We start from the raw sequence: 12752 nt of genomic DNA, 5'->3' as shown, positions 1-12752 counted from the left end.
ACACACGAACAAGTGTAAGAAGTAAAGAGATTTCACTGAAATCCATTGGACACCAACACACTTTAAGTGAAATCATGGTGACGTGTATAATGAACAAACTAAACATCAAAATAAATAATTAAAACCACAGTGCGGGGGTCTTCACCGTCCGTGCCTTCTATATTTATTCAGCTGTTCAAGAAACTCCCCAGAATCCAAAGGTTCATTCCCATGACCAAAAAGGAAAACCCGTCATCAAGTCATCTTATGAACCTGTTCCTTGATGTTCACATCCTCCATGCTCCCCCCCCCCCCCCCTTCATCAACGAATCGGCCTCACAAATGCACTCATGCCATGACTAAGCAATGAGTCAACACTATACATGTCAAAGTCACGTTCTTTATCGCATATATTCGTTTATGCTTTACAATACCATTTCAGTTTAAATATCCCTTTATACGCATTAACAATATTAGTGTTTTGTATTTGTCTATTACATATGTTTACAATTCCTTACACACGCTAATATAATTACGCCCATTCTGGCAAAGTAAACGTTAAAATTATTACGTTTATGCATTTACGTACAATGAAGACGGCTTTTCAAAACCGAAAAGCGTAAACAATAATACGGTTTCACTGTCTGAAAAATGTTACTTGTATACATGGTACAGTATTAATTCTTGAAACACCATGATATATACAAAAATTTTAAATTGAATTTTATACAGAAAATATTAAACGTACTTCTTGTTTTAATAACCGTGTTATTTAACCTTTCAACTCTACCCCCTATTTAAGCGGACCTACAACACCGAGTACAAACCAAGAAACTTTGCCGTAATGTACGACACCGACGTTTTCGCGGCGATGCAAATGTCGAATGTGGTCTCGTGGATACCAACGTTTCGAAGAAATGTACAGCCTACATCTTCAAGGTACCCTGAAACATTGGTAATAACCTACAAGTCTACATGGTACCACAACCCACAAACCTACGATCCACATTACAGTAGATAATTTCTTTGATCTGAAAGAATAAAATTACATACAAATAACAACACAATAATAAACAGGTTACAATAATTTAGAAATTAAAAATCATTCCGTTTCAGTATCATCCAATTTTAGAACACATTAATTACGTCCAGAAGGGCTGGTACAAAGTACGAAATGTATCCCTACAGTTCTGAGCTGCATTCTTTAACATCCTCCTTAACGCAAGTTGACATTTGAACAGGGTATCCCACGAAATGTCCCCAAGGAAAACAATTTGAGTCTGACGTCATTTCTTTCTTATCAACCTAAAAAAAAAGTCTTAAAAGGCTTGTGGTGGGTTCCGTTTACGTCACAGATAACTTCATCAAGAACTACGCGCAGTAAATGTGGGGTTCTGCTATTCAAAAAAACAGTAAACATGCCAGGAAGCAACGTTTCTATTTTTCCAGATTCGTACTCCTTATAAATAAACATGGAGAGAAAATTATTAACTTGATCGAGCCTTTAATTTTTTTAGCAACGCTGATACAACTGTACAACGTCGAAAAAGACCATAAATGATAAGTAGGGTACGTAGGAACTTCTAAGGATAAAGTCATGCCCTATTTCAAGGTACCATTTCGACATTCGCCTAGGAAGAATTAAGTAAACCGGAGTGGTCCAACGTTTTTCTTCCCACAGGCCAAGAACAGTTTTCGTGTTGGACCCGAGGACCAAGAACCCCTTCCTGGTATTATTTCTAAAAGTCGTCCACCGTTTCTCGGCGATAAAGACGAATGATACGTGAACCTCATCGCTTATGTCCCTCCTGTGGTACGTCAACTCCGCGCCCTCCACACACCAACTAGCAGTAATCTCAGACAGCTACAAATTCATATCTTCAACACAAACTGAACTGTACCAGATACTGCGAGTATATAAACTAATTATTCTTCGCAACGAGACAGGCCACTTTACTTCCGCTCTTAATAATTTCTGCTGCCTCAACAGAGACTTTCTTCGAATTAAAAGCATAATAATTGATACTACACGTAGCATTTATGAGCCGGGATAGCTCAGTCAGTATAGTGACTAGCTACGGGCTGGACGGCCGGGGTTCGATCCCCGACGGGGGCAGAGGATTTTTCCTCTAGCCTCTACGTCCAGACCGGCTCTGGGGCCCACCCAGCCTCCTCTACAATGGGTACCGGGGTCCTTTCCCGGGGGTAAAGCCGGCCGGGGCGTGATGCTGACCACTCACCCCCATCTAGTGCCGAGGTCAAGGAAGAGAGGAGCTATACCTCCACTCACCCCAAACGCCTACATGGCGTATAGTGGGACAAACTTTACTTTTACACGTAGCATTTATACATATTTTTTACAGTATCGTCCGCTTAGTTCCTTTGACCTGAAGGAAGTAGTGCATGACCGTGATAACTACTACGAAGTGGTTTGAAAAGTGGTTTCAGCCATTTTTAGGAAGTTATCAATTTACTATACTCACAACTTCTGATACAAAATACTTTGAAATATGACCGAGCTAATTCGTGATCGCTTTGACCGAATACCATTATTTATTGTCTAGCCTTCCTGTTTCAAGTACGCTGAATAAACGTCTTTTGGTCAGTTTAGGTTAGGTTACATACACTGTAAATGGAAGATAAATGCTCGTGTTCCACAGGTACGATGACACTCTTTTGAAAACGGAGCATTTAACATTTTTAAACAGAACAGTAAATAACCAAGTTGATATTTACCGACTCAAAGACGTCATTAATTCCATTTTTATATATTTTAGCCGCCTTTACACACAGATAGGTCTACAATAAAGCATACTTGCAGTGTCCACAGTCAAATTGTGCATAAAATTAGCATGCTAAACAAATTTATTCAAAACAACTAATCGCAAAAAATGTTCAGGACACAAAATATTTATCAGCATTAAATTCTGTAATTTTATCTAAATATTCTTTCGATACGTAGTGCGTTTCGCGAGATACGCATTTATCTCAAAAGTAACTACTCCTATGGGTGTCAACGGGCGAAATAATCCGATTTAATATTGTGCCACTATGCCTTAGTTACAGCTACACGCACAAAATTTACCATTTAATGGCATAGGATTCCGACAGATCGGTCTACTGTATTTTATGGACACGAGCAGAAAAGGTTAGACATCAAAATTTAACGAAGTGAAAAAATATAAAATTGCACAGCTTATCGAAAAACTATGCATGATTTATACCAATATGTTAGTGGTTCCAGAGCAGTTAACTGAAAGAAGTAAATATAAACACACGAAGAATTCTGATACGGAAACGTTTCGAAGGTGGCAATCAGGAAGAGATGAGAAAAGTAATAACAGAATAAATCTTACGGAAATACGTTCCACTAAAGAGAATAAAATGCGATAAAATATTTAAAGTCTTTAAAATAAGGTTCCCCAAGACAATACAGAATTTTACACAACAGAAGAAATATGGAAACGTGGAAAAGTAATAATTTTAGAACATCTATACGATGGACAACGTCCAAATGAACAGTTTAACATAGCAGTAAGAAGAATAATGAAGTTGCCGGCAAGTAGGCTTGTAAAGAAAGCACACTGCATGTTGCTAATCATAAGGCAGTCATTCAGCCGACTGCTTCATTAGGACGGTCGCTAGCTGCTGTGGATGGCCACTAACTTGAGACTTGTACACACACAATAATTGTTGCTAGGGTAATTATACATACCGTAGGTAAATATAAAGATCCATAAACAGACGGTGATAAGGCAAAGCATGCTAATAATTATCACAACGTTGATAATGTTAATGGCGACGCAATAAATACTACCAACACCACCGCTAAAATAATCTCCATTTTAAAGAAGTACAATAACAGATCATCTACATTCAACTCCAGAAGTCGGTGGCAACACAGATGTACCACACAGCACACAAATTCGATAATATATTAGTTTCTCAGTGCAACAGGGCAAACAAACACATATCACGTCGAAATAGCCTATTTTTCTAGTACTGGCGTTACTCAGTTTTATTAAAAATGCATTAACCCTTCTGAAACAACGCCCCCACAACAGAATCCCTTCCCAAGTCACTTAAATACTAAACATGAAATATTTCGTTAGGTAATTCCTCTGAGCCTACCTCATTAACTCCATGGAGCAGAATCCTTTAGAAGCTAATAGTTGCTCAGTCATTCAAGAAAATCCCCTCAATTTATGGCAATTACTGAGTTCACGAAGCCCGTCCTGAGCGAGATAAATCCAGTCCACACCAGTTTCAATTTTAATATTGTCCTCCCATCTACCGCTGTTATTATGCCCACATATTCCCGTCAATTACTTTCTCCGTGCTCCCCTCAAACTGGGGAATTCAATTTCGCATCCACAAAGCCAAAGAAAGTGCAGTTGAATATACTGTAACATGGGCATGTGTTCATGTATACTTTTCCCTTTTATTTAACATAACACGCTCCTCAAGTGATGCAGTTTATTTCTTAAACACCCTGTACTATATTACGTCCTGATATCCACATACACATTCATTCTCATGGAATTAGGAATAAATGCTACTGCAGTAGAAGGTATCTATTTATAAAAACGGCGATAAAACTAGAAGAAGTAGCTATCGAGGGATATCAGTCTTATCAACTTCGTACAAAATGTTATCCATTCCTCCTCGCTCAATGTTAACTCCATACGCATACAAAATTATTACCGGCCATCAATGTTGATTCCGAGGTAACTGATCAACTATCCATCAAATATTCTGCATTCGCCAGATAGTGAAGAACATGAGGCAGAATGGAACAATACGCCAACTACGTAGAGGCTGTATGAATCACGACAGAAATATTTTATAACTTTTTAATTGAATTTTGGAGACCTATACCCACAAAATTAGTAAGACTAAAATGAGCCTAAATGAAGAGGAATACGCAAGACAGAGTTTGACAACTTAATTCACATCTTACGCTTTAGTTTGGCATAAACTTGATTTCTGACCCGAAACACGTCAGTGACGTAAGGGAATAAAAATAGTTTCTTTCATGTGTTATTTGCAAGATGTGCATAAAATGAACGAATATAGAGATGACTTTGCCTGTCTGTCCATCCGCATGATTCAACCAGAGGCGGATTTAGATTAAATTTGGTATGGACTCCACGTTCAAATCTGCTTTCGGCCCTACCCACTCAACAGACACGGGGAGCCTTTTTATGGAGGGTAAAGTTACTGGAGCGTGAAGCTGATCGCTCACGTCCTCTTCGCAGTTTTATTTATATTTAGGGTATTCATACCCAGAAAAATAAAACTTCCTTCACTTCTGTGACTAAAGTCGTGTTTCTCAAGCTACAGTCTGAGATTACTGCAGAATACAAAACTTATAAGTTGCTCCAAGTTTCAATATCTTACAAGGCAAAGCACAAACTTAGTTTAAAATATTACACGCGTCTGGTAATATTAATGTCCTTGCAACAAGCTAATGTTAAAACTTCTTTACATTGGCAAATATGCCACTTTTGTTGCCCGCTTAATGTAGAACACGTCAAATCCGCTGTCTATTAGCTTAACAACGTAGTATTTTCCACATTACTGAAAAAACATTCTGAGAATAAAGGCGGATGAATTAGGTCAGGATCGTGCAACAAGACAAATTAATTTTCGACTGCGACGAAACGACAAAAAGTCTCTATTAAGAACCTAATGGTCGACAACCAACATATTAAAATACTAATTGCCTGAGAGCTGCACGTTTTTGTAACACTAGGTACACAAATCATACTGAAATCTGTGCATCGAAAAGTCTAAATCATATAATTGAATAAAAATTTTCTTGGATATTATCCATCGTCTAGTAAATAGAAAACGTAAAACGACGTTTCGGAGATGGGACTCTATCTCCGTCTTCAGGTTCCTACACAGTTGGGCCCACTAGATAGAGCTAATCCCTATCTCCGGAGATAGAGTCCCATCTCCGAAACGTCGTTTTACGTTTTATATTTACTAGACGATGGATAATATCCAAGAAAATTTTTATTCAATTGACTCTTCACCATCGTCAAGAAGTTTTAGATTTGATATCTAAATCATATAAGCTTTAGCGATTAACTTCGCGAACTGAAGCACTGAGGAATACAAAAAGATAGTTTGAACTATAGGCCAATAAGTCTGCTTATTATTTTCAATTTATCAAATGACGTTGCAAAGACCTGATATAATAATAAATGACATGCAAACTGGGAACAAAAGCAACACTGCAACTTCTATGTGTCATCCACTTCATTTCACATTTCCTTACCAGTTTCTTTCAAGATCGTATGGACCCAGGCCAAAGACGTAGAGAAGAATTTATTATGTAGTGGGTGTATGAACAGTGCACTCAAATGCCAAACCTATATTTGAAAATTGTGGAGTCTTTGGAGACACAGGGTTCTTCCAACAATTTGCACGAACGATTCAATATCAAAGTACGATTTTCGTATGCGCGCTGTACCACGTATCTTACGGACTTCACTTGATTAAAATGACTGTCGATTAAAAGTAAACGCTATCCCGTTATGCACCATGTAAGCGCTCTGGGGAAGAGCAGTCAGAGCCCCTACTCATTCTCAACCTCGGCACTATGCAGGGGTGAGAGGTCAGCGTCACGCCACGACCGCGCCCGGGGAAAGAACCTCCGATATCCATTGGACAGGAGGATGGGTGGGCCCCAGAGCCGGTCTGGACGCAGAATTACTGTCGATTAATTAAATAATATTTTAGTTAATGGACTGATGAGGCCAGACGTCATGAAACAATAGCACGCAATGTTAATAAATTCACTGCAAACATACATTTTAGATATAACGCTCCAAAAGACAATATCCCGTTGGAAGGGTTACGCATTAGACCTCTTTCTTGGCTCACATGTTACAATATTTGGTTAGATTTGAGGTTCCCACGGCGACGATTATGGCTGGGGTCTTGAATGTTGCGCCGTGTAGTCTGATTGATACTAAACGACGTTTCAGAAAAGCTTACAAGAAAGCCGTAAACTCCCTAGAAACGTAGGCTTGTATCTACCACCCTGCAAGATGCAACATCCAAGAAGACAGCCATCTTTATTCCAATATCGGTTTGCTAGCTTTCTGTGAAACAAAACGAGTTCTTTAATTCAAATCCCTTGAAATTCTTTTTAAAATTCAAGCTAAAATATAAGAAAGAGCGGACGTTTTAAACTCAATACTCTTTCGAAACGACCAAAAGCCAAAGCAAGACACTCCAAAGCTGATGGTGTGGGCTGGATTAAACCGACTCTGGCATAGTCCTCTGACGGGTTCTTGTCAACACAGAACTGAAACTTTGGGTTCCATTAAATACAAGGCATTCTTGACTAACTGGAAGACTGCTAAGTTCTCTGAAAAACTCTGCTCCATGGAGTTAGTTAGCAATGGCTATACAGTACACGCAACAGTCTGAGCATACCCTAGCGATTATTAATTATAAACATAAAAACAGTAGACAGCTCAAGGTTTTATCACGTCATTAGCAAATAGAGGCAAGTGGATGAAAAAATCCGTATGGGAGCGAAATGTAACAATGGTAACCTGAGGGGATAGTAGACGGCTTTTAGCTGATTGCTACAGAAAACGAATTCGTGCGGCCTCTGGACGGCCTAACACAGACCGACGATTCCACGACCCACCTCGTAAACGTACTGTCTATGCAGAGAATCGACTCGACCTTGAAACAGAAGAACCCATCTGCGCAGGCACACAGTCGTCTTATTACGCCTGAAACATCGGTTGCCTCTCAGTTTTACATTGATTTTCTAGCGTTCTAGTGTTTCGTCTCATTCTTGTATTTTTAGTATGTTTTTGTCGGGTTATTGGTAACACACTGATGAAATATCATGCAGATTTCTCCAACAGTGGGAACGGTTTTAGCGAGAGGCGATGTTTTTAGGACAGCATTCAGCATGTCACGGCTTCAGAGCCGAATAAATTCTCCTCTGACAGTAGAACAGCTCCAATAGCCTACGCTTCTTTTACAAAGTTCATAAACATGCATGCATAATGAGATGTCTGTCTGTCCGTCCGTAGTCGGAAATAGGTCACCATTTCCGACTACTGGATGGATTATTTCGATGTTGTCCGGAATTGTTAATTACTTTGAAAGATGTACAGATTTGAAGATTTCTGTCTTCTGGGTTAACATCGACCAGACTACACAGCGCAATAACCCAGAAGACAGAAATCTTCATATTCACCGCTGTGAGAACCTCAAGTCTTACATGTACAGATTTAATTTAATTACAATCTCTGCTCTGCACGAAGTCGACGTGAAATGTTATAAAACTGCTCATTGTGCAATTCTCTAATTCACTAATTGCCAATGCTGACGTATGTCGTGATTCAGTTTGTCAAAATGTCTTTATTTAAGTCATTGAACATGTGTATGGATATTTTTGGGACACACTGTACTTTCCACTGTCGCCTTAACCACGTAAAATGACTGGCGTTACTGTCCACGAACCGACTGATCTCTGGACATTGTTTGTATTTACGGTTCGTTTAACGATGCTTTCAGTTCCTAGACTAGCGTCGGATGACAGTGAGTAATGAATTGGGAAGGATATGGAAGGAGGCGAACGTGGCCTAATTCAAGATACTATTCCGACGTTTTCCTGGAGGGACTGCGAAAAACCTCAGTCAGGACAGCGGTCTCCGGGTCGAGATTTGAACCCAGGACCTCCCGAACACGACGTAGGAGAGTTAACCACTCAACTCCGGATATTTAATAGTACTATTTAAGTTGTAGAGGTTATCTAACGCCGAAGGATATGAAAGGATGGCCATGAATGATTATCGGATTAGGAATTCCGAAGGAGGCAGTCCAAGCCTGTGTGGGCATTCGCCTTTAGACACTAAGCAAAGCAAAGAAAACCCTCAGGCAGGATAACAGGTAACCAAGCCAAGATTAGAGGTGAACAAGTGAGCTTCGCGATCTAGCCATTTTACGTACGGGTGAAGAGCGTTCAGTACCCAATGGACAGGAAACTAGATGGACCACTAAGTTGGTATCGGCAAAGTGAAAAAAAATCCCTAGCCCTGCAAGGAGTCGAACCCCTGTCGTCCACACGTGGCCAGCCACTATATGAACAGAAATATCGCGGCTTATTTAGAGCCTAATCATGAGCGATTATGTGACCTGGATTTGGAGATGATCAAGTTAATTCAGACTCTAAACCTCCTGTGTATAGCATAGCCCGAAATAATCTGTGTCAACCCTAGTGGTTACTCTATGTACCACCTACTTTAACACTCAGTAACTCTAAATTATGTCCGTAAGTTTATGTATGGGATTCGGCGACTATTCCATTAAACAGCATTAACCAACTGATCTTTATAATTCAGACGCTTTGTGTTTCTCTCGGGTAAGATGAGAACGAGCTTCGGGCTTCAACGAACAGAAAAAGGGAACTTGTTATTTCTGAAGAGCGCTGGAGAAGGAGTACGACTTTTCAGTCGCCATCAGCAGACTATAGCTTGCGAGCTGAAACACCAAACACTCGACGGAATGGTTTCTTTCTTACCAACTCAACTGCTAAGGTGGCTTCCTTGGTCCCAAAAATAAAAAGTTCAGGGGCCTCAAAATCGAGGTCGCGAAGGAGCGTTATGGGTGGGGAGACCCACGGCTCCTTAAAATAGCTGTGCCCTCCCTTAACTACATACCCACTCTCTCTCTCCTTTCCCACGCAATGTCAGTGACACTCAAAAACTGTTGCATCTCCCCAACAGATACACTACACATTCAGTTCTATCGAACAGTAAACATACACACTACCTACAAAGCAGCGATTCCGATACAAGAATTATTTTCCCACCCTCGCCGCCCGCTTTCCAACCAAATGTGGCGTATTTATATCAATTTAGTTCCTCATTCTGTATATCATTCTACCTACATAAAAATTACCCTATTCTACAGCGTGATCCAGAGATCCCTGTGCACTTGTAAGAACACAAATACATTTAGGACGATTACACGGTTACAAGGAACAGCTGTTTCAAGCAACGTAGTGCCCAAGGTCATGCAGTCACGTGACACACAATCCACGGCCAACATGAGCACACGACTTTTGAATCACCCTGTATAATATTATCTTCTCTTTCATAATAAGCGTTTTACTACAGGGCTATTTCCAACAGCTGCATGTGTAAAAAAATGCACAGAAGTCGCTGAAATACAAAGTGCCTAGCAAACCTTAGTCACTCGGCTAGTCAAGAAATAACTCTCTACGGAACTCGAACGTTCACCGACATGTTCTTAAGGGCCTACCGATAAGACCTGTCCTAAGCCAAATGAATCGACTCTACACCCACCTTACTCCATTTCCCTAAAGCCCAGGTCTCCAAAATGGTCTCTTTCCTAGGAGGTTTATGGCTAAAAAAAGCTTCATTTCTCATCTCTCCCGCGCGTGTTGCAAATCTCACTAACCACCCTTGATAAAACCCGGCGACGTAAACATATATGAATCTCTTCATTATCCTCAGTACTGTGTTCTCAGACACCTGAATCATAAAATTGGGATTCCACACAAATAATTGATTGCTGTTTTTTGGAAATTGTAAAATTAAGAATGAACGACGCACATACTCACGCAGGTGAAAAATGTCTTAGCGATGGCAAGTTACATTTTTAACTATTTTAGCGGTGTACAAGTTCAAACGGCTGGGAACAGTTGGATTAAAAATGTAATTTCCAAACAAGTGTAACTGCGTTTTACTATTATCGGGGGATTATGCTAGCGCAATGCGGTCGAAACTTCAAATCATCTCCTTTGTCCTACAGACAGAAATACTTCTGTCTAATTGGCCTTGGAAAATAATTCCATGAGGCCGGCAACAGCCTATGGAGTGAGACGACGGCGACGACGACGATGATAATGATGATGATGAAATTTCAAAATAAACACGAATCAGTATTAAGTGCTCAAACGATATTACGATTTAACACTGTGTTAGAACAATTACAGATATCTGACTGAAACTTAACGCTTTGCGGGGGTAAATAGATGAAATCGTGGTTTCTTCAGAACCTACATAAAAATTCTGACGTAATACCTTTCAATACGTGAGGGATTCCCCGCTAAACCTAAACCCATGGAGTAGAGTCCTTATTGACAAATTTACTGTCATTCCGCGAGTCAAAAAATTCTCCACCTTTTATGTAACCTGAAGGTTCATTACCGTGTCCTCATGGGAACTAGTAGCTGGTCCCTATCCTGACCCCGGCGAACCCAATATACATACTTCACAACCTTATTTATTTAGCATCCATTTTAATATTATCCTCCCATCTGGGCCTACACATATGGTTCCCAAACAAGTCTCTTCCCTTCAGGTTTTCGGGCTAAAAATTTGCATTTCTCATCTCTTTCGTGCGTGCTACCCTCCCATATCATTGCCATTGATTTGATGAAGAATTATGAAGCTACTCGTGCAGTTTTCTCCATCCCACTTCTTACTTTCTCGTGTGTTCAAATACTATTCTCGGAATCCTGTCCTCAATCACGACGAACAAATCATTCCATCGTTAATTCTCCTCAGCTAGAGTATAAAAGTAAAACTTCTTTACCAACTGCACAACATCAGAGACAGTAGTTCTAGTTTATCAAGATAACCTGCATGCAGTGATATGTGCTGTTATTGGACTTACAGTCATTCACATAATTTAATAACACTGTCATACTAATTGGCAAAGCAATGTTATGTCATTTATGTCACAACAAAAACTACATATGACATAGAATGCTGGAAATTACACCTGTTTCCCTGAAAGATAAACGTTGAGTAATAATGTCACCACCTGTAATCAAGATATACAGCGAGGGCTTGTGGTAGATATGGTTCATTAAATTGCTCCAACAAAGTCGTTACAGTGCAGCCATTATCTAAATTGTGAACAGATAATGCCATTACAGCACTAATTAAACATAAGTGTCCCAAGAAAGAACTCAAGAGACTGAGGTTGTTTGGACTCTGCAATGATACCTAAGGATTGTAGTTGGCCTCAAAACTAGTTTGTGAGATCACGATTAAACAAGGGATACCGTTACATCAATTTTTTTTTTTATTTACTGTCCCCGAGCGCTTATTGGCTAATACAACCGACATAAAATGGCTCCAAAATCGAATGCTGCAATTAATACTTCTTAAATAAGGGCGAAGAAAATTGAATAATTAACACATTTGATGAATTAAAGCAGCATAGATGTCTTCTGTTAAAGGTTTTGAAGATAAATAACAATGAAAATAATACATTTTCATTCCAACAACCACCTGCCAAATCAGATCCTGTTCGAATTATTGATTTGAAAAGTGACACTTCGGAATCTCAGTTCCTCGTATTATGAAACAGAGGTTAATTTATAATACACCCTTGTTCACAAGATATGAACAGCAGGAATGCTGATACATATTCTTAATTATATGCCGCTACAATAAAACTAAATTTTCTGGGTGACTAGATAACCCCCTCGCCCTCCCACCGTCAAAAAAATCCCGCAACGGAAGGTGGAGCGTCGTCTGCTTTAAGCACTGGCACTGGACCAAGCAGCTGAAAGGACATGTAGAAGCAATAACACATTTAAATACAAGAAGAAGATAATACGACTGCATTAACTTACTTTCCTAGTTCCTCCTTGAGCTCATAATTATCACTGAAACGAGTACAAGCTGCTGGAGCAGCCATACCGAGAACTACAATATTTACTTCACTACTGAAAACGAACACACTACGCTGGG

The 12752-nt window shown here is 39.7% G+C and overlaps 1 protein-coding gene across 20 annotated transcripts in view; it reads right to left on the bottom strand.

Annotated features, from left to right (window-relative positions):
* Positions 1–12752, bottom strand: part of CaMKII (Calcium/calmodulin-dependent protein kinase II) — a 157784-nt gene extending 145032 nt beyond the window's left edge. For all 20 annotated transcript variants that reach the window (XM_022069844.2, XM_022069845.2, XM_022069849.2 and 17 more), the window contains exon 1: positions 12635–12752. In XM_022069844.2, coding sequence (XP_021925536.1) covers positions 12635–12699 — 65 coding nt within the window. In that variant the 5' untranslated portion in view covers positions 12700–12752. The remainder of the gene's footprint in view (positions 1–12634) is intronic.

Source organism: Zootermopsis nevadensis, unplaced genomic scaffold (genome assembly GCF_977971745.1).
Source record: "Zootermopsis nevadensis isolate Lab colony 2312 unplaced genomic scaffold, Znev_1.0 Znev_ptg000012l, whole genome shotgun sequence".
Classification (NCBI taxonomy): domain Eukaryota; kingdom Metazoa; phylum Arthropoda; class Insecta; order Blattodea; family Termopsidae; genus Zootermopsis; species Zootermopsis nevadensis.
Note: the sequence above shows the minus strand (reverse complement) of the source record. Positions and strands in the feature narration are given on the sequence as shown.